Below are 24023 nucleotides of genomic sequence, written 5' to 3'. Positions count from 1 at the left end.
ATATTTAATGTTTAGAAATAAGCAAGGTTTCATTTGGTTAGATGAAATAAGCCAAACTCAGAAAGTCAAGGGTCATATGTTTCTCCTCATGTATGGAAGCTGGAGAGGAAAAAGAAAAGAAAGTTGGGGGTGGTAGAGATCTCATGGAAATCAAAGGGAGATCAGTAAAGGACCAAAAGGTGGGAATCAGAGAGGGAGAGTGGAAGTGATGGGGATTGATATTGGCTAAATTATATTGTTATATTGTACATATGTATGAATGTTAAAACAAACCCCTTCAATATGTACAACTATAATTCACCAATAATAATGTAGGAAAAAACATTCACAAACCATTGAGGATTTTTTTAAATGGTAGAGCCATTATATTTGAGATTGCTGACTGCATAAGTAGTGTTTAATCATGAATAAATACTATCCACGAAAACTAAGAAAGAAAAGGGAAAATTAAAAAAGAAAAAGAAATAAGCAAGGTGTCAAATCAGTATTCTAATATCCATTTTGAGAAACTAGCAAAAGAATAGCAAACTAAACCCAAAGCAAGAAGAAATGATAAAAATAAAAGCAGAAATCAATTGAAACTAAAACTTGAAAAGCAGATGAATATCAACAAAACTAAAAGCTGCTCCAAGGAATATGAAAATCTGCCTGTGGACAAGGTGTTGTTCTCATTTTGAAAATAATATATCTCACACATACATTTACTAATATTTTTCAAGATAATATGAGTGCTATTCCAATTAATAGAGCATTAGATCTTTTAAACATATGGCTGAATTCCTAGTAATTTTTCATTGTATATATTCTCTTTTTTTATTGGTTGTTCAAAACATTACAAAGCTCTTGACATATCATATTTCATACATTATATTCAAGTGGGTTATGAACTCCCATTTTTACCCCAAATACAGATTGCAGAATCACATCGGTTACACATCCACATTTTTACATAATGCCATATTAGTGACTGTTGTATTCTGCTACCTTTCCTATCCTCAACTATCTCAATCAGTAAACACTAGAAGTACATCTATTGTCATGAAATAATCACTGAAAGTTTTGATTGACAAAAGAAGTCATGTGTGTGCAAAAAGTTGAGAGAAAACATTGAATTAAATATAGTACACAATTTCCTCACTTGGTAAGGCATCAATTTGTTAGCAATAATTAACACATTAGTTTGAATTAGTTGGTTTGCTTCAGGGTAAGGCGTTAAACAATTCCATTCTAAAAGCAGAATGGGAATCAGAAATAGTCCTTAACAGTTCTGGTGAGTTCAAAAAGTCAGTCTTTGGGGTACCATGTGTACTTGGGAAAATCAATTACTTTTGTATTTATGAGATTCACACTTCAATGGATGGATTATTGTTTGGTTGGTAGTATTCTAAAGAGCCAAACTCCAAATGTTAGAAAACACTCAAGGAGAAATCAGAGGATTCAACCAGGGATGGGAACTAAAAGGGTGAAGTAGGCAACCAAATATGCAACCAAGACTAAAGTTTGTTGGGAGGGCAAGGACAAATGTTCCCCAAATTTTAACAAACTGCAGTCCAGAGAAGATGGTTAGGTTTCCTTTCCTTTTGAGGGTCTCCCTTCCCTTTCTTCTTTCCCAGAAGCTTCTCCTCCCATACTTGCTATCAAGCCTTGCCCATCTCATCAACTCAGAGTCACATTTTTCTATCCAAAGTCATACAGTCAGCTGGAATGGTCTTTGTTTTTCTGGAGGGGTTCACTTTCCAAAGTAGTCAGAATGTCTCAGTATTCTTGGAGCATTGTCCTCAGTTTCTGAAACTTCAAGGTTCCCCCCAATAGGTCACATTTGTGACTTCAAATGCACACTGACCTTTTCCTTTCAACCAAACATACTTCTTCTTCCCCTTTGTGCATCAGAGCCTTCTCTCAAGGCTGTTGTCTTGCTCCAGGCATCCCCCTGACCACGGCTTGGGGTTAATATCTGGTCCTTTCCAATCTCACCCCATGTGATTATGCCTTTGTTTCAGATCCAGGAAAGTAATCATACTCAGACTGGGTCTTCACTAGCCAAATCAAAAGGGACATTTGAGGAAACAATCAGCCAGTCCTTGCAGAAAGGGGTTTTTTCGATTGCCTGACAACCAGCTGATTGCCTCAATTCTTCTCCCTGCCTGACATGACCTCAGGGCCATAAGTGGCTACTCCACCCGCCTACCCCCCAACACACACTAACACAGCAAGTGCACAGTGATGACTTCAGCTGTTTGAGAAGAGGCCATATCCCAAGAGGTCCTCCAGAGAGCTGATTTTCTTAGAATTTTAGAGAACAAGTCTCCTGAGAATTGGGCTGAAAATTCGCCTTTCTCCAACTTCTGTCTGACTGCCACCTAGTGGCATATGGGGGTGGGGTGGAAGTGCTCCAACAAGGTGCACTCAACTAATGGATGCATTGTCTATAAATTCCAAAACATATATAAACAATGAAAAAATGGTCAGAGTTTTATTATTACCATGCACCTACAATTCTATACAATATCATTGGTAAAACACTCCTCATTTGGTATATCACTGTCCCCATTTCACACCTGAGTGGTTTGCTCATCCCCTTTGGAAAACAATACAATACATTAGACTGAGTTGTCAGGAAATAGTTTGTATTTATATCCTTTCACCCCATAAAATTTTCCCTGTCTTGTGTCCCTTCTCCTTAGGGTCCTATTTTTTATTTTTTCTTGGTGTAATTACTTGGGAAGTTCTTTATAGGGAAAGGTTTGTAGTGGGTGCCCATCTTTCCCTACTAAGGACACCTACATTGTAACAGGAGTCACCTGAAGAAACAATGTTTTAGTCCAACAGTTGTACAAACCCTTTTAAATCAGTGAGACCCTATTTTAAAGTAAAATATGCTGTGGAACCCCAACTTCTAACTCTTAAGTCTCACCTTCATACCATTTGCTCTGGAAAATCTTCTTTGCTTCTACAAGATGAAGACAAGCCCCCAAGACCTTCACTGTCATAGCACCTTGAACTTGTCCATTTCCTACCATGTACCACATCTTAATTATTTGTTCAGTGTCTATATTCTCTAGTAGACTGTCACCTCTTTGCAGGCAGCTACTGCTTCTATCTGTTCACTGGAATCCCAGAGCCAAGCATAATGTTTGTTCCATTGGAGGTGTTTCATAAATAGCTGATGAATGAACAGAAGCCAGCCCTCCTATTACTACAACCCCAAAGTAAGTGAACACTGGAAATAGCCATGATACATATTATACTGTGAGCTTTTGTTGAAATTATGGTTAATAATAATCCTCAGATAATGTTTTAGATAAAAAGGACAGTTAACCAGGTTTCCCCTACATTGTAGTCAAAAAATGACATTTTAAAAATAAATGTAGCAGCTTCAACTTCTGGTTTCTGGTGGGTAGCTTTTTCCTCTTCTCCTTGGTACTAAAGTCAGATTCTTGTTCTAAGTCCTAGCTGAAAATTTCCTGTCCTTTTTTATACCAGGACCCCCAAAGGCTTCTCTGCTGGCTATCTCAGGTTGGCACTTCCTTCAAAGCCATGCTCAGGTTCTGCCTGAAATTAACCCAAGCAGAAACTGATTTCTCCCTTCTTTGAACTACTAGAGTTCCAGGACTAATTTTTAAAGACATTTACTGGTCACTTGCTATCATGAGGACTTTACATGATCTCATTGAACCCTTACAAGAACCTATAAGACAGGGGTTGTTCTTGTCCCCATTTTACGGGAAAGGAAACTGAGATGAAATAGAACAGGGAAAAAAGGAAATGAATCATAACCATGTATTAACTCTCTGTCTCCTGGTTTCCTCATCAGAGTGGACTCCTCACTGGCTTTGCTCCCAAAATTCTTATTTTATTATTGATTTTGGTGATTCTTTGAATAAAAATGAAGACTTTAGGCTAAAGCCTTTCTGAAGCCTTTTCTTTTTCCCCTGCCTTACTTTCTGATGAAGAGGGTTCCCTACAGGAATACGTTCCCAAACTTCAGAATTCCTTTTGCACCTGTTTCCTCCTAGGGTAGCACAGAACCAGGTCCAAATGAGTACTAACAGACAAATATGCAGATTGGTCTCAGTAACCCAGCAGCCCCTTCCTCTTCATCAGAACCTCTGCTACTTCCCACAGTAAATAAACCCCAATGTGGACATTTTAGAGAAGTAGCAGGTTCAGAAGTAAAAGAAGGAGAAAGCCAGAAAAGCAGAAGTAACATTAATTTTTCTTACAAATGGTGGAGGTTAGGGCTACAAAACCAGGAACAATACACATAGCCTTCTTAGTGCTGCCTACTTTTCTTACTCCCCCAAACACACACAGATACACACACACACACACACACACACACACACACTACTCTGCTGCTTCTACTGTCTGAAGGATCTCACTCACTTTAACTGTAATTATGTAATTGGGAAATTCAGCTTGAGGGTAATAAAGAATAATAAAGTCTTTAAAAGTGAAATGGCATCTGAAAGTTAAGTAACTATCATTCATTTCACTAAACTTGCTTCCTTCCTAATGCCAGACAGCTGCCCTGAAGAGATTCAAGGTTTGATTGGTGAGCCAGGTGGTTAATGGTGGTGCCTATGGTTGTTTGTGGAGCAATGCAAGTGGGGTAGTTGGATCCATAGTTGAATTCAAAGGGTGTAATGAAACCACTGGGTACCTGGAGAAGGCATGATGAAATGGAGGAAGAAGAGGAGACTGTCAAGTACAAACTTTGTCTTTTTTGAGATTTTTCCTAGAGCCTACCCTTCATGACCCCTGCCAGCCATTCTACCCAGAAAAAGGAAAGGAAAATCCCTGTTCACTTCTCTTTTCACCACCTGCCACTGCCCCTAGCCCCAGGACCAAGCATAGGCAGGTACTAATTAGTAGTACATCTAACTTGGCTACATTTAGGATTCAAGAGGTTTGTGTGGACTGGCTTGAGAATCTGAGCATCAAATAGAATGGTGTTTCTATAAGAAAATGCACGCTTAATTGTAAACTTTTGGCTAATACTTCATTTCTAGATTAGGGTCTGCTTAGACTTGGAGACAATTCAAAACTCCTCTTGTCTACATTAACTTGAAGCCAGGCCTTGAGTCTCTTGTATGTGTAGTTTTGTGAAGGCTTCATACAAGTCAGCTTGGAGCCTAATTATTCACACACACACACACACACACACACACACACAGAGATACAGAGATACATAAGCATTCAAATATGTATTATAGGTATTCTAAATATTATAATATGGCATAAATAGCATATATACTATATACAATATAAACACAGAAGTTACTTCTCAATCATAATACTGAAGTCATACCAAGAACCCTCCACAGCTGAGAATCGCTGAGACCTATACCAGAAATGCAGAAACATCCGATTTAGAATTTTAAAGATGGAATTTAAATTTAAAAAGTAAATCCAATATTTATCACTTGTTCTAGATGACATTTTGTTGTAAATCATTAAGTAAAGCAAGCAAGTAATTTTTCATTTGTATTTGTTAACACAGATTTTATTGGTTTTCCTTAGAATAGGGTTAGAAAAAATATCCTGAAGGACTGCCTAGCCCCAGCATATTTAAGCATTCCCTGAGCTGCTTTCTTTTCCAACTGGAGAAAGAATCTCATCTGATGGACTCTTCACTTGGCAAATATTTACCAAATGTCTGGAAGTGTTAGGCACTGGGTCCCCTGCCTTCTCAGAGCTTGCCAATCTAATTAGGAAGACTGTGGCTGGTCAAATATTTCACATTTTTACATATACAGTCATGTGTAATTTAATTACCAGGATATGTTATGCGAAATGTGTTGTTAGGCAAATCAGCTATTTGTGAACATCATAGAGTATACTTACACAAATCTGGGTGGTATAGCCTACTACACACCTAGGCTACATGGTATATAGTCTATTGCTTCTTGGCTACAAACCCATATGGCATTTTACTATACTGAATACTGTAGACAATTATATCAAAATGATATTTGTGTATCTAAACATATATAAATATAGAAAAAGTACAAAAAGAATATGATGGAAGATAAAAAATGATACAAGTATATAGGGCACTTATCATGAATAGAGCTTGGACTGGAAACTGTCCAGGTAACAGTGATTGGGAGTGAATGTCAAAGCCTATGACATTTCTGTACATGACTATAGGATTTATAAATGCTGTATACTTATGATGACATGTAAATATTCATAATAATTGAACCTTAGATTACTGTAACTCTTTTACTTTATAAAATTTTAGATTTTTTCCAAACTCTTTGACTCTTTGGTAATAGCATTTGAAATATAAGCACATTGTACAGCTGTCCAAAATTATTTTCTTTCTTTACATGTTCATTCTGAAAGTTTTTTCATTGTTATTATTATTATTTACTTTTAAAACTTTTGTGTTAAAAATTAAGGCACAAACACACACATTAACCTAGGACGACATGGGGTCAGGATCATCAGTATCACCGCTTTCCACCTCTACATGTTGTCCCACTAGATCATCAAGGGTGGTAGCACCCAGGGAGCCATTATCTCTTATGATATAATGGTTTCTTCTGGAATACTCCTGGAGAATTACCTAAAAGTGTTTTAAAGTTAACATTTTGGGATGAGGGTATTGGGAATCAAATCCAGGCATGTTCTATGCCACTGATCTATATTCCAAGCTCCCATATTTTTATATAAGTAGAAGGAGTACATTCTAAAATAATAATAAATAATACACTATAGGAGCTGGGGTTGTGGCTTAGTGGTAGAGCTCTTGCCTAGCATGTGTGAGGCACTGGGTTTAATCCTCAGCACCACATAAATAAATAAATAAATAAATAAATAAATAAATAAATAAATTGTGTCCAACTACAACTAAAATAATTTTTTAAAAAATACACTACAGTAAATGCAATAACCAATAGCAGACATTTAATATCATTATCAAGTATTATGTACTCTATGTAATTGTGTGTGCTATACATTTTATGAGTAGCAGATGTGGCAGCATGCCATGTTTTCTTTTACACCAGCATCACCACAAATATATGAGTAACACATTGGTGTACCACATTACAACAGCTAAGCCATAACCAGATAATAAGATTTTTTTAGCTCCATTATAATCTTATGGGACTACCATTATATATGCAGTCTTCCATTGACTGAAAAATTGTTGTGCAGTGCATAACACAGCATGTGAAAGGTAAAAATCTTTAATGTCCCCATCTCTAAAATAGGTTCACAATGGTCCCTGCCACATATAGCTGTGGGGAGGATTAAATGAGAAAGAATGAATACTACAGTGGCTGGTGCAGGGTAAGAACTTCTGTTTTTATTTCCTGTGACACAGAGGAGGGAACAACTAACTGTGCACTGAGGAAGTGGACAAGATCTCACATGAGCAGGGTGAAGTCTTAAAAGATGATGTCTTCATTAAGTAGAGACATCAGAGGATGAATATTCCAGGCAAAAGGTGCTCTGTGTGAAGGCATAGAAGCATTAATGATAAATTCCAGGAATAGGTATTAACCTGCCATGGTTGGATGATATAGCACATAGAAAGGGAAACGGTGGAAAACTACGAGGGGGAAAGGCAAGGCTCCACAGAAATGGTAATGTTTGGAATGGGTTTGAAGGTTGAGAGTAGAGTTTACCAGTCAAAGAACAGAGAAGAACTTTCTGGTGGTGAAAAGAGCATATAGAAAGACAAAAAGTTATAAATGTATGAAATATTTTGAGGACTGGGTGCTGTTACTGAAGCCCTGAATTCAAGGAACCACCTATACCATTTGGAGATTTTAAGTATGTCTAGGCATGTTGGTTAAATTGGTGAAATAGAACTTGAAGTTAGTTTGAATGAGAGTTTTGGTGAGAAACGGAAGCAGTACATGAGCCCCAATGGGGAGAGTCTTGTAGAACAGTCTTATCTGTGTCTTGGAGGGATGTACTCAACACAGACCCTGCACACTGGCAATTAATCCCTGAGAAAAGGGTGAAAGTAGTATGTGAAGGATTTGTTTCTATGAGAACTCTGTATAGAATACAAACTCAGAATGATTTGATCACTGCTTTAATATAAGGTGACATTAAAGTAATATGGGGTGAGGCATTTTCTCCACTTATTCACAGAATAAAGTGCTGCTGAGAAACAGAGGATTACAAAATTCCAAGCACCACCACCACGGTGACAACTGTAGGCCCTCAGAAGAAATCCCCACCACCAATAGCACAGGAGGTGTGTGGAGATGAGGACAGTGAATGGGCTTTTTTTTTTTTTCCTAGCAGTGCCTATCACAGAGGTAGGTGTTGGGGAAGAAAATCATCTTTTACTTTCTTAGGTGTAGTGATAGTGACCCATGAATTAAATTAGCAAAGGATGGATTAACAGAAGAAAAGGCACATTATTTTTATGACTATTTACATGTACAGAAGTTCACAAAAAAGAAGTAAAACTCAAAACTGTGGTCAGACTTAGGGGCTTAAATACCTTTTAACATAAGAAAGAGGATTTGCACTTCAAGGGATGATAAATTATGGAGAAGTTACTAGGAAATAAAATTCACATGGGGGAACCGATGGGAGATAAAAGCTGTTTCAGTAAGATTTGTGTTTACAAACTGATTCGGTGTTGACTTCCCCCCTTTAGTGATGAATCACTCTTCTCTCCTTGGTACAGGGGAAGGCGGACTGTCCTCAAAGGGAAATTTGTGTCCTGAGTCAAATAAGGAAAGGGCATAGAACTCTTCCTGCAGCTATTGATTCTCATTTGCCTTTAGTTCAGAATAATCCTTATGCCAAGTGGCAATATTTTTTGAGTGGCAAATTCTTCAAGTCATATTCTTTGACTTTTCTCCAATAGTTAAAGCAAAAAATGAATAAAAGGGAAGGTAACATGAGAGTAGGCAAGACTTCCTGTTGAACCCATTTGAGATGATCTTTGGTGCTTCCTTGGAATCATAGTGGGGCTAGGTGGGTGAAGAAGATGAGGTTGGGGAAAAGATCCTGCAAGAGGAGTTGATAGAGAAAGCCTATAAACTTTATCTCCATTTAGAAGACCAAATTCACAAGGCTGGATGAAATCTGGATGCAGCTAATCAGGAAAAGGGAAGAGAGCAAATGAAACCAAGATGTCAAGGGAGGTGGACCAATATTGGGATTTATAGCTCATCATTCCAGAAGAAAGTAAACTGGATTTATAAGCTAACAGATCAGTAGGACTAGGTGTACCTCAATGTAAGGGGTTGGTAAACAAAGGCTAAAATTTCATCTAAGTTGTGAGTCAGGAATTTTGAGTTCTGGGTGCACCATGGGGGAATGGCTCCTCACTCATCTCAGATACTAGGTTAACCGCCATTGTCCACTATCTTCAATTTTTCCTTTCTATTGTATTTCCCCCATATTTAAGAAAAAATTGCTTTTCTTTAACCTCATTTCCTTCTCTAGCTACTTCCTTCACCATACCTCTTTACACTCTGCAAACTCTTCTCCAAAAAGAGTTGTTCTGAGCTGCTATCTCCAATTCCTCATCTTCCCATTCACTTCTACAATCCACTCCAACTAGGCCACTGTTCCAGTCACTCCAACAATACTTACTCTTTTTTACTAACCCCAACACATAATTGTGTCCGTATATGTCCTTATATTATTCAACATCTCAGTAGGAGTTGATACATTTGAGTCCTCTCTTGAAGCACTCTCATAGTTTGATTTCTGTCATCGGTCACATTTACCTGATATTGGAGGTTTGAGGGAATTTAGTCTGCATCAACATGCATGACAAAACTCTTCCCCTCCTCTTTATACACATTTTTTTGTATAAAAATGACTAGCAGAGGACCAATATTGAGTTCCTTTTTGAATACATGTCAACAGCATAAAGGGAAATGGTCAAATTTCAATTTCATGCTATCCTTGAATATCTATGATCATTAACGAATGCTCATTATGTACCAGACACCATTCTAATCACTTTATATGTGTTGACTAAAGTAGAACTCACTATAACTTTGCAAGCAAAGGGTAATGGTACTACTATTATCCCATTTTCCAGTTGGGGAGACTGGCAAACAGTCGGCAAGTGAAGAACTGGCTGAAAGATCCAGGTAGCCTGACTGCAAAGTTCACACTGTTAACCTCTATGCTATGGTATGAGAGGGGTATCAAGAGGACTGTAAAACCACCAGGCTTACCCATCACATGTTACCCAGTCCCAGGTCAGAAAGTCAATTACTCACAAGACTTGCCGGCAGATGACTTTTCAAAATTAAAATTTTATTAATTTAAAAATCCAGAAATAAAGTGACTACATAAATAAGTACCATATTCAGGTACATGTCCTGTGAGAAGAGTGTAAGGGTAATACTGTTATGTTACTCTTTACTTGTTTACATGAGTTAACTAGAAAATGGCTAAACTGCAAGATGGTGCTTATGGTCTTTGTTGTTCCAAGGGTTTATGATACAAATAAATACACAAGAAGAACCACATCCATTCTTCTCTACTAACTACAGCTGGCCTCTTTTCTCCCCTTTTTCTATGTCCTACTCCCTACACAACACCAAATACTGGGGTTTCTAAGTTGACTTTACACAGCTCCCAGCTCATGCTTCCCACAGCACTTTGGAAAGGTGTGTCCCAGCACTGGGAGCCTATCTAGGGAAGCTCTCTGGTGTTCCCTTAAGGCTGAGCTTTCAGAGAATATCTGGGTGGGAAGGCTGTAGGGGGAATCATCTAGAAGGGAAATCACCACTTTTCTTTAGGATCTGGTTACTGGCCTCCATGCTATCGAAACACTGCCACCTCAGAGAGAGACAATGGCTGCCTAACCACCCCTTCCCCCACCAGACACACACAGTATTGTGTGGGGCATTTCAGCCCAGGACGCCCTACTTCCCATTCCTAAGGGGAATGTGTGTGATGGGCTTGGTAAGGGCTTGTTCTATGAAGTCCTGGTCACAGGGCCCTTGCATCTCTTATGAGGACTGACTGTTATGCCAGGATGCCATCAAGACTGGACCTTTTATGTTTTACCCTACCAGTGTCAAAACACTAAGGAAAACATATTATCTCTCCTATGGCCATGGAATAGGAAATAATGGGATTTCTTGGTCTTTAATATTTCAAAGTACTCACTAGAGTTCATTCATGCTCCTTAGAGGAGACAAATCCAGAGGGACAGCTTGAGATCCTTGCTGTGAAAAATTTACGTTTCCCAGAAAGATGATTTCTAAAGCTGGATCTCCGAATGGATAATTTATGTTCTGGTATTGGACTGCAAATAGACATTTTAGGAGTAGCCTTCCATAGAATCCTCAATTCAAATCCACTCTCCTTAGTAGATAAGGCAAGGATGATAGGAGGGTTTAATCTAAAGATCTTTATCAGAATTCTCAGCTCCCCAAATGCACAATAACTCAACTCTCTTAACTGAAGAGCCAGCATTCAGAAGCTCATGAGGGTTGAGCCTCTTTGCAAAGTAAAAAATAAACTCCTGTAACTTCCCTTTTAAGGAGCTCCTACAACTTAATAACCCCACCTCAATTTTCTGGCTAGACAACTATGGCCTTAAGAAAATTAGTATCACTCTATTAGTGGGTGAGTTTTATTGCTGTGAAAACAAAAATGACCTATTTTATTATTATCAATTCCTTTCTTCAACAATTGCTTTGTCTTATATTGATTTAGTTTCTGGCAATTTTACCTAATTCTAGCTTCTTTATGGAGACTCCATATGCTCAGGGAGAAAAGAGAAAGTATATCATTAGGGAAAATTTATTTATCACTTCAAAGTGATTAAGGCCATGACATAGTGCTCTTATTCTTCACCTTGCCACTATTGTTGGTGACTTCAATGGCCACCTCAAAGGCCTAGAGGCAGAGCCTTTTTCTTCCAATTCTTTTTTGTTCTCCATGGGTACCAACACTCTCCAAGGTACTTCAGAGCCAGACTAAGGAAAGAAGGGCAGAGTCTAGGCTGGCTTTGCCTCAGAGTGGACACTGTAATTTCACATGCGTGTGGTTGTAATATGTATGTGTTCATGCCTGTGAGTATGGGATGTAATGTTTTTATAAAGAACAAAAGACATTCTGAGATTCAAGGATTATAATTTCATACAAATAATTGCTCTAAACTCCAGAACTTCTACTAAGCAATTCCCTTCTCTTTATTTCATTTGAATAACTTTCTAGATAGAAACCCTGGGGTTTTGTTAGCTCTTTAACCTGCAAAGAAATGTGATTCTCCAAGAAACTAGAGCTGCAGTGTGATCTTCAATCTCCGCTCCTCCCATTAATCATTCAAGACTCTTTGAGTCTCTTTAGAGAAGATGTTTAAGGGCTGACACAACACTTCACATAAAGGAGCAAGTTATGCTGTGCATGGCATGAATAATTGACTGCATCTGAGTTTGGGGTTTGAGGGCACTGTTGACTTAAGCAAAATAAGCCGGCAGTCCAGCTGCAGCTTGGGTTGTCTTGCTTGACCCTATCAAATACTGTCTGTCTCACCTAACAGTGGCCCTTTTCAGACCTCTCCAAGTACAGAACCTTGACCAAATCTTCAAGTTCTGTTCTGCACACACGACTTGAACACATCTGGCTGATCTGAGCTTCTCCTTCGGTGAATATCTTCCACTGGCCTAAAAGGCAAACACACAATGTCCAAGAGACGGTAAGAGCAGAGCACAGCAAATTTAGAATAGAACCAATACACACCCCCATCCTACTCATGGACCCACCAGGAGATCTGAAACACAAACATACAAACAGCAGGTAGTATCAGCAAAAATGGTCCCCAAAATACCTTTCTGGGAGCAGATATGGAAAACAAGGCATGAAATTTTTACTTCAACACATGGCATTTGTAAGAATCCCAAGAATAATACATAAATGCCTCCTTAAGAGTAAAACCTAAGAATTTTAGAGGGAATATTTATAGTATATTTAGCATTTGCAAATGCTCTACTATCTGTTAGCTATTTAGGAGGTTCATTTGGCACCAGGTCAGAAAAGGCACCGTGGAAAATAATACCTACTACATTACTAGTGCCTTGCTTAATCTTAGGGACCTTACATACTGTTGTGGATTACTGGATTATTTACCAACCTTTTCTTTATTCCTGAAATGTTTTTGTCAAAAGCCTTTCACTTCTACTTCCTTCATATTCACGTGTTGTTCTTTGTAATTCCTCAACCTCTTTAAATTCTGTCTCTTGGCTCCTTACAGTGTTTCATTCTCATGTCCCCATATCCCTTTCTACTTTAAGTAAACTCAGCTATATCCCTTCATTCCCGTTGTCTCTGCCCACTCTGGAAATTCTCTTCATTCTTCTTATTATGATTATGGGGATGATCCTGGAGAATCCCTAATCCAAGGTCAGAAAGCTCCTCTTAACCCCAAACCTATTGTGAAACTCTTGCTTTCCTTAGCTACAATTGAACATGACTTCCTCCACTTGAGACCTGATGTCGTCTTTTATCCTTTCTCTCTTGGATTCCTCACTTTTCCCAATTCTCTCTGATTCAATGGGAAGTTAGAAGAGAAAAAGAAGGTCTAGGCAAGCAACCAGGCTCTGCTAAGTGCCCACTGTAAAGGAGTTTGGTTTATTTTTCTTTGTTCCCAGGTGACCCCATAGAATCATCTCAATATCTGTTTCCTTTAGATGCATACAGTTTGAAGCAAATACTATCTACCTCCATTGTACATTCAAATCCTAATTGCTAAATCATCTTTTAAGTCCCCTGGAGCCGAGTACAGTACCTTGCTAGGTACTTAAATACATTCTTTGAAATTAAATGGTAATTTCCAAAGTCACATCATTGATCCTCGGATGCTAGACTGTGCCTCCTTTACTCCTTACACACATGTAAGGACTCCCACCACTTTCATTCAAATTTTTATACTATTCATTTAAATTTCTATCAGTCCAGCAGAAGACTTTGGACTTAATTAACTCTATTTCCAGCTACCTATTAAATAACTGTTTTCAGATGATCCTCAAGCATCTTAATTTAAACATGTTCCAATTGATGGGAATTTAAATTAGTACAGTCACTATGGAAATTAGTATGGAGATTAAAAAAAAAAACCTATGAATGGAAACACTCCATATGACCTAGCTGTACTATTCCTTGGCATTTGTCCAAAAGAACTAAATTCAGCATACTATAGTGATATAAACGCATCAATGTTTATAGCAGTGCAATTCACAATAACCAAGTTATGCAACCAGCCAGATGCCCGTCAATACATGAATGGATAAAGAAAATGTGGTGTGTATGCCCAATGGAGTTTTACTCAGCCATAAAGAAGAATGAAGTTATGTCATTTGCAGGAAATGGATGGAAGTAGAGAGCATCAGGTTAAATGAAATAACCCAGACTCAGAAAGTCAAGGGTCATATGTTTTCTATCATATGTCAAAGCTGGGGAGGAAAATGGAATTTCATGAAGACAGAAGACCAGTAAAGTAGAGGAAGGGGATCAAGTGGAGGGAGGAGTGGAAGGAAAGTGGAGGAACTGGGAAATGAAACTGACTGATTGTTATGTGCATATAGTTTGTATGCCACAATGAATCCCACTCTTCTATATAATTATTATGTACTAATAAAATCTTTAAAATATAGACACAAGAGTTTAGCTATAATATAGCCTGTGGACTCTAATAATAATGATAATGATAATGAAATTCGTATCTTCCAAGTGAAACACACATACTCTCTATCTTTTCTACTTAATACCTGCTATTCTTAAGAGTTTCCTATGGGTACATGGAATTACTATTCTCTAAGTCTACGGAGTTGATAATATTGGAGTCACTTCTCTCTTTGACACTTATCTTGTTGATTTAACCTCAGAAATGCCCCTCATAGGAAGCTCTCCTCCCCTGTCTCACCAAATTAAGAAAGAATCATAGCTTCCTAATTCAGACTGTTGCCAGCTCATTCACTAATAGTTCACTTCTCACTCCAACATCAAGGACCTCTGCCTAAAAAACAGATCTGAACACATTCACTTGCTTAAGTGCTTCCATGGGGGTTCTTTGGCCTGTAGATCAAGTCTAACTTCTTAGCACAGAAAATTGAACACTTCTAAATCTGGCTTCATCAAAATAGGGGCTTAATGAATCTATCCAAAAGCCCAGAGACATCTTTCCAAAGCACCATTTTGATACCACTCGGCTGTGTATACTTTGTGGCAACTCCCTCAGTTACCTGTCCTACCTGTGAACTTTTCACTGGCTTCTTCTAGGCCTACTACTTCCTACCAATTCTTCTCATCTTTCAGTGCACCCTATGTGGCTTTGTGATTGTTCCTCACCCCCACCCACATTTCTTGTTTGCTCCTGTCTGAGGCTTCTCTTAGGCTGCACCCTCTTCCTGGACTGATTTCTTGACCTGGTGCCCAGTCACACCCTTCTCTTTCAAAACACACCTCCTCCCCAAGTCTTCCCCGACTAAGCCCACCTGGCTCTCATCTCATTGTTCTTTGCAGATTCCCCTGAGCACTTAGGTATTTAACTCCTCAGAACTATACTAATTCATGAAGGCATTTTCATGTTCTGTCTCGCCCATTAGAATTCCCTGTGGATAGAAATTTTGTGCCTTTTATTCCATTAGATGTGCTCCCCACCCCACCTCCCCAATGCCTAGCAGTATCTAGTCCCTAGGCTCCATCTAGTGTAGAAAGTGGGAGAGTTGCAAGCATGTTTGAATGCCTGAATGCTTTTAAAGAAACATGACCACCCAGGGACATTTCTGAAGAAGTCAAAGAGCTTCGATACAACACAGGAATTGATATACATTCCTTTTTTCCTCTCATCTCCACCACTAGGGAACATAACCTTCCAGATGTGAACTGTTCACAATTATACCAGACCTGGAATATTGGGAGGCTTTCTCCAACCCTCTTGAGACTTTGGGTTTAGCAGTTTCATAAAAGACATTCAGGAATGCTTGACCTGAGGTAGCTTATACTCACACTACATCTGGGTTTGCATTCATCATGTCCAAGCTTTTCAGTTCACATTCAGAAATCTTATTTGCTTATAAGTCCCCCAGGGAAGAAATTGAGCATCCTATAATTTTAATACTGCACATTGTTAATGTTCACTGGGAACACAGAGGGACTACAGTTGTAGCTATACTATAGTGAAAAGCTGGATGCATTTTTCAGGGAGGAATAAAGAGAGGTACCACTTACTCATGGTTGTCCTGGTCACCAGCTTGAAATGATGGAGCTCCTCAAACATCCTTTTGGAGATCTTCTCAATGTGGAAGTGCTGTAGAATGCCTGGGGCCGAGCACAAAGTAGGGCAGGTGGTCAGGCACTCTCTATGAGCATATCATCTCATTACTGGGGCTTAGGAGTATCGAGCTAGGCTGTGTAATGTGCTTAACCAGGAACTTGGATGGCTCAAAGGTTATAATTGACTCCATTTGTTTCCTTGGCTCACTGGCCTCTACTTGGCTTCTCTAGGGAATGGAGATAAGGGAGATAGTGTTGCTGACCACAGGACCTCCTCCTAGGGAAAGCCACATGGAATCAAGCATGGGTGCTGGTTGGAGCTTCTGCAGCCAAAGGCAGTATTAGAAATTCTGCCTTTGCCCCAAATCTGGGTAGACTACTATATTTATGCCAAACCACTGGGCTGCCCTCCTGGCTAAACAATGAGGGCCAACAGTAGGATAGCAGGCAGGTTATTTGTATAGATGGAGAAGCCATTCCTGTTCCTGAACTCACTGAAGAGCACATTTATCTTTGGGAAATATTCACAGCTCCTTTAGCCTTTCTTTATTAAAAGTAATAGGGAGAGTTAAAATAGAGTAATCTGCAGTCTCAACCTGGCCTGGGTAGCTTTAATCAGAATAATAGGTAAATAAGTGAAAACTGCTTATTAGTTAAGCAGCAACATGTCCCTAGCCCACTTAAATAAATCCTCAAGAGGTCTACAGGGGGCAAATGAGATTAAGTCTGAGTTTTTCTCTGATCACCAACACAGACCTTGATGACCCAGCACTGTGAACAGGAGGCTATTTAGATGCTACACTAGAGAGTTGCAAACCATCCACATATCTTAGTGGGGAGAGAAATATGAGGTGACAAATACTTGGCCTACTGCTGGGGAAGCCAATAGACCAGTGCCTAGATGACCAGTTATAGACCCACTATGGAGTTAAAGATGGAAAAATTGACATGCCTAAGTATAAAGCCAAAATAAAAATGGCCAAAAAAGCACGTGCATTCTAGCATATTTATTTTATTTTCTTTTTTTTTAAGTTTTTTTTAAATATTTATTTTTTAGTTTTCGGCGGACACAACATCTTTGTATGTGGTGCTGAGGGTCGAACCTGGGCCGCACACATGCCAGGCGAGTGTACCACTTGAGCCACATCCCCAGCCCTAGCATATTTATTTTCTAAGGGGTGAGGAAGAACATACTCTTCAGAGAAACAAAGGCTGTTATGAAAAGGGAGAGAAAAAAATCCCCTTTTTAAAAAAAGTATGCAAGCAGTATTCCTGAAAGTGTGGTTCAAGTGTCACCTGCATTATAATCATCAGGCTATGTTTTAAACATGTAAATATTTAGGTCCTACCTAAGGACTGCTGAATATGCACCTCCGGGATAGGGCCAGATAGCTGCATTTAAAACAGCTCTCTGAATGATGCTGAAGCACACCAAAGGTTGAGCACTTTCAAGCTTTAAATGGGAGCCAGTAGCAGGAGGATGTGTAAAATTTTCCAACACTTGTGTATAATTTTTTACACTTGGATTCCTGGAAAAGTTGACCAGACTAGATCAATACCAGCCTTATACCTATAGAATGGTGTGAAGAGCTGTAGGATCTCAGTGAATAGAATGTGGCTTGTTATGGTTGTCACTGTGAGTAATCAGAAAAAGAACTGGACATCATGACTGGGATTGTTTCTCCATAGAGTCTATAATCTTGTCAAGTCAGTGATGATGTTTTTAATTTCATACCCCAGAACATACAACATAGTTCTAGGGACTTAGCTTCACACTGAATAAATGGGTTTCCTGTTTGTTAAGCTTTGTATTGGAGAAGCAGAGCACAGTTTGGTAGTTTGCAATCCTGGCTACAGATTAGAATCACGTGTGGAGCTGGAAGAACAAACACTGATGCCCAGGCGCTACCAAGACCAACTAATCAGACTCTTGGGGTAGAGCCCGGATATTTGATATTAAAACAAAGCAAAATAGAAAAACTTGCCCAGATGATTCTGATATTCAGCCAGGATTAAGACTCACTCCTTCAGCTTTTGGTGGCATGAGAAAGACCATAGGAACAGCAAGGGTTAATATTAATACTAATCTTTAGCACAGACCATGGTTAAATATGAAAAGCTATAATGACAACTGTGTTAGACATGTCAGTTTCTAAGTAATCAGGAAAAACTTCTGATTCAAACAGAGAAACATGTTGAAGCAAAATTAAGATGAGTCTTTCCTTCCTTCTCTGCCCCCACCTTACAAAGACAAAAAATTAATGTTATCTTGCTCACCCTTTCGAATGGTCCAAACATGGACCTCTACCTGAGGTGGTCTCTCTGTTTCCAGTGCTATTTTTCTGGTAGTCTCCCCATCCTCCATGAACACAGACTCATACACAGGCATTGTTTCTTCTCCACAAAAGTATCCTTTGCTGTCAAAGTTTTGGCCTGGAAGTTCTTCTGGAATTAGGGAGCAAGTAGAAAAAGTAGAGTTTTATCATGGGTTTCTAAAACTCAAAGTGAACTTGTGCATTTACCCATCTCACTGTTAGCTATAACACCTTAGATAATCAACAAGAACATTTTTACAGAGACAGATTCCACTCATATTTTATTAGCTCAGGCTACCCTTTAGCAATCACCAAATCAGAAAGCAGCACGCAGATATTGATTGAAATCCACATGATGACAGAATCCATAGTTGTATAGAACACTGGCCCACCAGCTAAACTAGATCTCCTTACCATCATCCTTGAGAAACGGACTTTTATGAGGAAAAAGAATATAGCCAGGTATAAATATCTTTGGCACTAAAGGGAACATAGGATTTTCCATACTGGATCAGGATAATTCTCTGTCCAGCCCAGTGTTGCCAAGAGAGGCCCAGGGAATGGGCAGACAGAGGGCCTTGGTTAACTTCCCTGACATCATTTACGTATACTTAGAAAACATTCATGACACTCATTTATGTGCATATACTTGCCCAACGGATCTATCCAAATTGGCTTGACATTTCTGAATGCTCTTTGATTTGTTTGTAAGGGGAATGATAATACCGGATCAACACTAGTGCCAAAACCTAGATGTCAGATTAGTCATATGCATGCTATGCCAAATGAATGGTTAGGAGACACAAAAAATTGATCAAATCCCTCAACTATGGATCATTTCACGTGTAAACTAAACTGCTGGATTTTAGCTCCCAGGCATAAAGGTGCCAGCCCCCTAATATGTCCCCATTCTACTTCACCCTCCCCTACCTCAGCCCTCTTCCCCCAAAAGTTCCTCCTGGTTGGTTATCAGTGAGTTAAGTTTCTTTGCTAGCTTCGTAATCAGCACCCTCTTCAGCTGTGTATTTAAAGTGTACACTCAAATCAGGAACAACAAAGAGAAGCCTTAGACACCCTGAAAACTTTGAGTATGTGCAGAAGCCATCTGTAAGAATGTCTGAATTGTCGAGGATGAACCCGCTGAGTGTTGAGTGCTTTGGAGCTGTGACTCTAATTGGGGAGACTCACTGTCAGCCAATCAGACACATTTGGACGAGAAGTTGTAATCAAATTGCTATTGTATGTCTCTTGCTGACCTGATTAGCTTTCCCACCCCCACCACCATTTGGCACTGTAAGGACAAAACTATCATCTTTTCTTGACAATTCCAGGTTGGATTACTCAATTTGTGGATTATCTCAGAATCCAGCTTCCTTTCTCCTTTTGTCTTTCTTTTCAGCTATTTAATTACTTGGCAGCCCAGTCTTTTTGGTGATATGTTAAGCAATTAAAGGATGTTTGCTAGCACTTTCCAAATGGGTGGAGGGAGGAGGTCACTGAGTTTACAGGGACTTGTATGTGTACAACTATCACCTTTAGAACAAAAGATAAGTTCATTTGTTAAACTTTGCTCATATCATTGGCTTAATATTGGCTATGGCTATCACTGATGTATGAAATTCATGATGTCACTGGAAATACCTGTAATATGCTCAAAGTCCTTGCAGTATACTGAAGAGTCCTTCTACATCACCACCCTCTCCCCTCCAAGAGCTGAATTTATTAGACCAAAGAGATCTACAAACAACAAAAGCCATTAGTGACTCAGCCCTGGCTGGCACTTGAAAATACTAAAGGAAGCAAAATTTGTCTTTAGAAGGACCTATTCAGCAACATCTTCCACTTTCCATACTCTTACTTGAAGGTGCTTTCTGACCACTGCATGCTCACCTTACTTTTATTTCCTTCTGCCAAGCATGCCACATTTGACGTCACTTCTGACTATTCCCATTTCCTGTACGAATGCTCTTGTCAGGAACCCTCTAGAACTATGAAATTAATAAACCATTCCTTATGGAAGTGGTGACGACTGATGAAGAAAATATGTGAACTCAGTTCAGGTAAGTTTGAAGTCACAATGGGGCATTTTATGCCAAAATGCAAAAGGAGTATATAGGGACTTTCAGGTATCAGGGTGGCATAACGTATGTGAGAGGTGAGTTGAGGAACCTTCAGGAAGTTGAAGTCTTACCCAACCCTGTAGGTGACCACTGATGTGCAAGGCAAGGCCAGCTTCTCCCAGAGTAAAGGGAAGAGAGACAGGTAAGATACATCCTTTTATTTTGGTCCTTGTTCATTACTGGTAGAGTCTGCAATCAGTTGTTGCAATTAAACTTTTGGCTGGATTATTAGTGAATTTTATTTCTCTATTACTTTATCAATATAACTGAATACACACTTCTTTTTCCTTAGATCTTCTTCCCTCTTCACTCCCTTGTTCTTTTTCCTCTATTGTCATTTGTCGTTTTTTAAAGAGGCTCACAATGTCGTGAATTTCCCATTTCTCATCTCTTCACATCATAGAGGACTCTACTCAAATATTATCTTTTTAGAGAAATCAGTCTTTGGAAAGTGCTTCCTACCACAGTCACTATTAGTCCTTATCCCATTTGGATTTTTTTCACAGTGCTTCATCACAACCAAAAATTATTTTATTGATTTGGGTTCACTGTCTTCTCCACTAGAAAGTGAGAATCGTCTCTTCCCTCAGTGTATATAAGTTTTTTTTTTTTGCACACAGTAGGCACTTAGCACATATGTCTAGATCAGATGTATACAGAGAGGCACATCCCTTGGTGTTCTGTAGTTGCTGAGTACCTGGAACAGATGCCCTATGTCATGTTACTGGGACAACTAGCAGGGATGATTCAACCTGGAGACAATCATGTCTGGCCCAGGGAGAAATACATCACCCAGAATGGGACAGAAATTCTCTCCTTCCATGTTGCCAAGTCAATCTATCTCCACACATCTGATCAGGATAGGAAATAGGAAAAGCAGGCCTTTTAGAGAAACTGGTTTAGTCAATCAGATTTTTAATATATTGCCCACTAGCATTTTGCAGGCCAGGTTTTTCAATGTCTATTGATCATTTTTTTAAAAAAAATTATTGGTACTTTTTAGTAATACATAATAATAGAATTTGTTTTGACATATAAAAAATATAAGTGCATGGAATATAATTTGCTCTCATTCAGTCCACAGTAGTTCCAGTTTCCCTCTCCTCCTCCCTCCCCTATTCCCTTGTCTCTACTCTGCTGATCTTTCTGATATCTATCTATCTATCTATCTATTTATTTATTTTTAAGGTAGTGCCTTGTGAATATACACGAAGGTGAGATTCACTGTGGTATATTCATATATGTACACAGGAAAGTGCAGGGCAGTTTTTAAAGTAATGACTTCTATTATCTTTTCGAATTTAGAAATACTACACATTTACTACTGAAAATTTAGAAAATACAAACAAAAAAAGAAATAAGAATTACCCATAATTAAGTTACCCACAAATGACCAGTGTAAACATTCTGCCACATTACCTTCCAGTTTAAAAAGTCTAAGCATATATGAGCATATTTATTTATATATAAATATAATCTAAGCATATATATGCATATACTTTCTTTTTAACACAAAAATGTGTGACCATACTAAACACTTTTGTAGCTTGCTTTTTGTACTTAACATATGGCAAATAACTTTCCATGCCATCAATTCTTGGTGTACAATTATTTTTAATGGCTATTTAATACTACATAGTACAACTACACCATAATTTCAACATTCCCATGATGGTGGATTTACAGATTATTTCCAATTTTTCAAATCCTTCTTTGTATATTTTTGTGTATCTCTGATTATTTTCAGAGGACACCTGGGAGTGGAAATGCTTATCCAAATATTTTAGTAAACATTACAAACCTGAGAGGAAAACTATTTGAAAATTAATGCCTACTTTGTATACTGTTCTCACAACTTTTAAGTTCTTTTCCTTTTTGTTTGAATCACCAACATCAATAAAATCCTAAGCACACAGTGAAATGTGATTTGGTCTGGAGGTCTGAGATTCAATTGGAATATTATATAGCAAGAGGGTTTATTTTATCTTGGGTATTTAGGTAACTATTATATTTTGTCTGAAGTAGCTTCTATTACTATTTAAACTATAGATGTTAGACCCTTGACAGAAAATTATGTTGGTGGAACTACAAAGATGATGCTAAAGATTTGGAGATCTAGTGAGACCACAGATGTGGAAGTCATAACAGATCACCATAGTTGGATGACCTCAATATCCATATCATCCTTAGAATGAGGTTTCTCTCTCTCCCCCTAATAAATACATTTCATGAATTCTTATCCCTTCTTTCTACTCTATGTCAGTTAGTTCTTATCCTTCCTATCCATTCCATGCCCCATTTACTCTGGAAGATTGGGGTCATTATATTGAGGAAGATTTTGTTTGTGCCTTAAATCAGCATCTCAAAGTTTAACATACAGTAAATTAAAATCAACTGGGGATCTTGTTAAAATGCCAATTCTGTTGTAGTAGGTCTGCACTTGTAACTGGCTCTCAGGTACTGCTGATCTACCAGCCACACTTGGAGCGTAGTTCCCAAATTGTCTGCGCGTTAATATTACCTGGGGATCTTTAAAAATTTCCAAAGCCCAAGACACACATCAAATTGATTAAATCATAATCTCTGGGGATGGGACACAGGTATTTTTAGAAGCTCTTGGGGGATTCCAATGTGAAGACAAGTTTGGGCACCGCTGGCCCACATGAAAATGCTTCATTAATACACATCGACTAAGTGCATGTTTGCCTGTTAGTAAAGAGGGATTGCCTAAAGTGAAGGAATGAATGATTTAGCTCTCTGCCTACATTAAAAAAAAAATGTTTGGTTTCTCATCTGTGTTGATACAACTTATTTGTAGAAGGCATGAGAAATGAGAAATTCATGTGCCTGGGAGTAGCTACTTCATTGACTGTAGAATATTAGAACTGAACAGACTCTAGGATATCAGCTGCTCTAACCCTCTCATTTTGCAGAAAGGGAAACTGAGGCTCAGAGAAGTTGTTACTTGGTCTCAATCACACAGGAGACCAGTGGCAAGCCACAGTTAGAATACTTGATTACTCATCTCATATTTTGTCATTGCCAGGACTACTGATTATATTTTTATTTAGCTCATGTCTTTAAAACAAACCACAATTTAAATAATTACTTTGCCTTTTTAAAAAATTAGTAAACATTTTCTGCTGGAGAAGACAATACGGCTGAAGTTGACCTGAGTTACAGGCCTTGGTCTTTTTGTTTATTTGCTTGTTTTTTAGCTTGGCCAGATTTACTTTTTAGTTATTTATTTTTATTGGTTCGTTTTAGTTACATATGACAGTAGAATCCATTTTGTCTTAATTACACAAACATGGAATATATCTTGTTCTAATTCAGATTCCAGTATCTCTCCTTCCCC

General features: G+C 38.5%; 1 protein-coding gene across 4 annotated transcripts in view; it reads right to left on the bottom strand.

The window, feature by feature from the left end:
• Nucleotides 1–10236: 10236 nt before the first annotated feature.
• Chrdl1 (chordin like 1) overlaps nucleotides 10237–24023 on the bottom strand; it is a 110400-nt gene continuing 96613 nt past the window's right edge. For all 4 annotated transcript variants that reach the window (XM_048796851.1, XM_048796852.1, XM_048796850.1 and 1 more), the window contains exons 10-12: nucleotides 18508–18675; nucleotides 16186–16275; nucleotides 10237–12623 (exon numbers count right to left, since the gene is read on the bottom strand). In XM_048796851.1, the coding sequence (XP_048652808.1) occupies nucleotides 12493–12623; nucleotides 16186–16275; nucleotides 18508–18675 (389 nt within the window). In that variant the 3' untranslated portion in view covers nucleotides 10237–12492. The remainder of the gene's footprint in view (nucleotides 12624–16185; nucleotides 16276–18507; nucleotides 18676–24023) is intronic.

This window comes from Marmota marmota, unplaced genomic scaffold, assembly GCF_001458135.2.
Source record: "Marmota marmota marmota unplaced genomic scaffold, marMar, whole genome shotgun sequence".
Taxonomy (NCBI): Eukaryota; Metazoa; Chordata; class Mammalia; order Rodentia; family Sciuridae; genus Marmota; species Marmota marmota.
The sequence above is the reverse complement of the archived record's forward strand: the minus strand, read 5'-3'. Positions and strand labels throughout refer to the sequence as shown.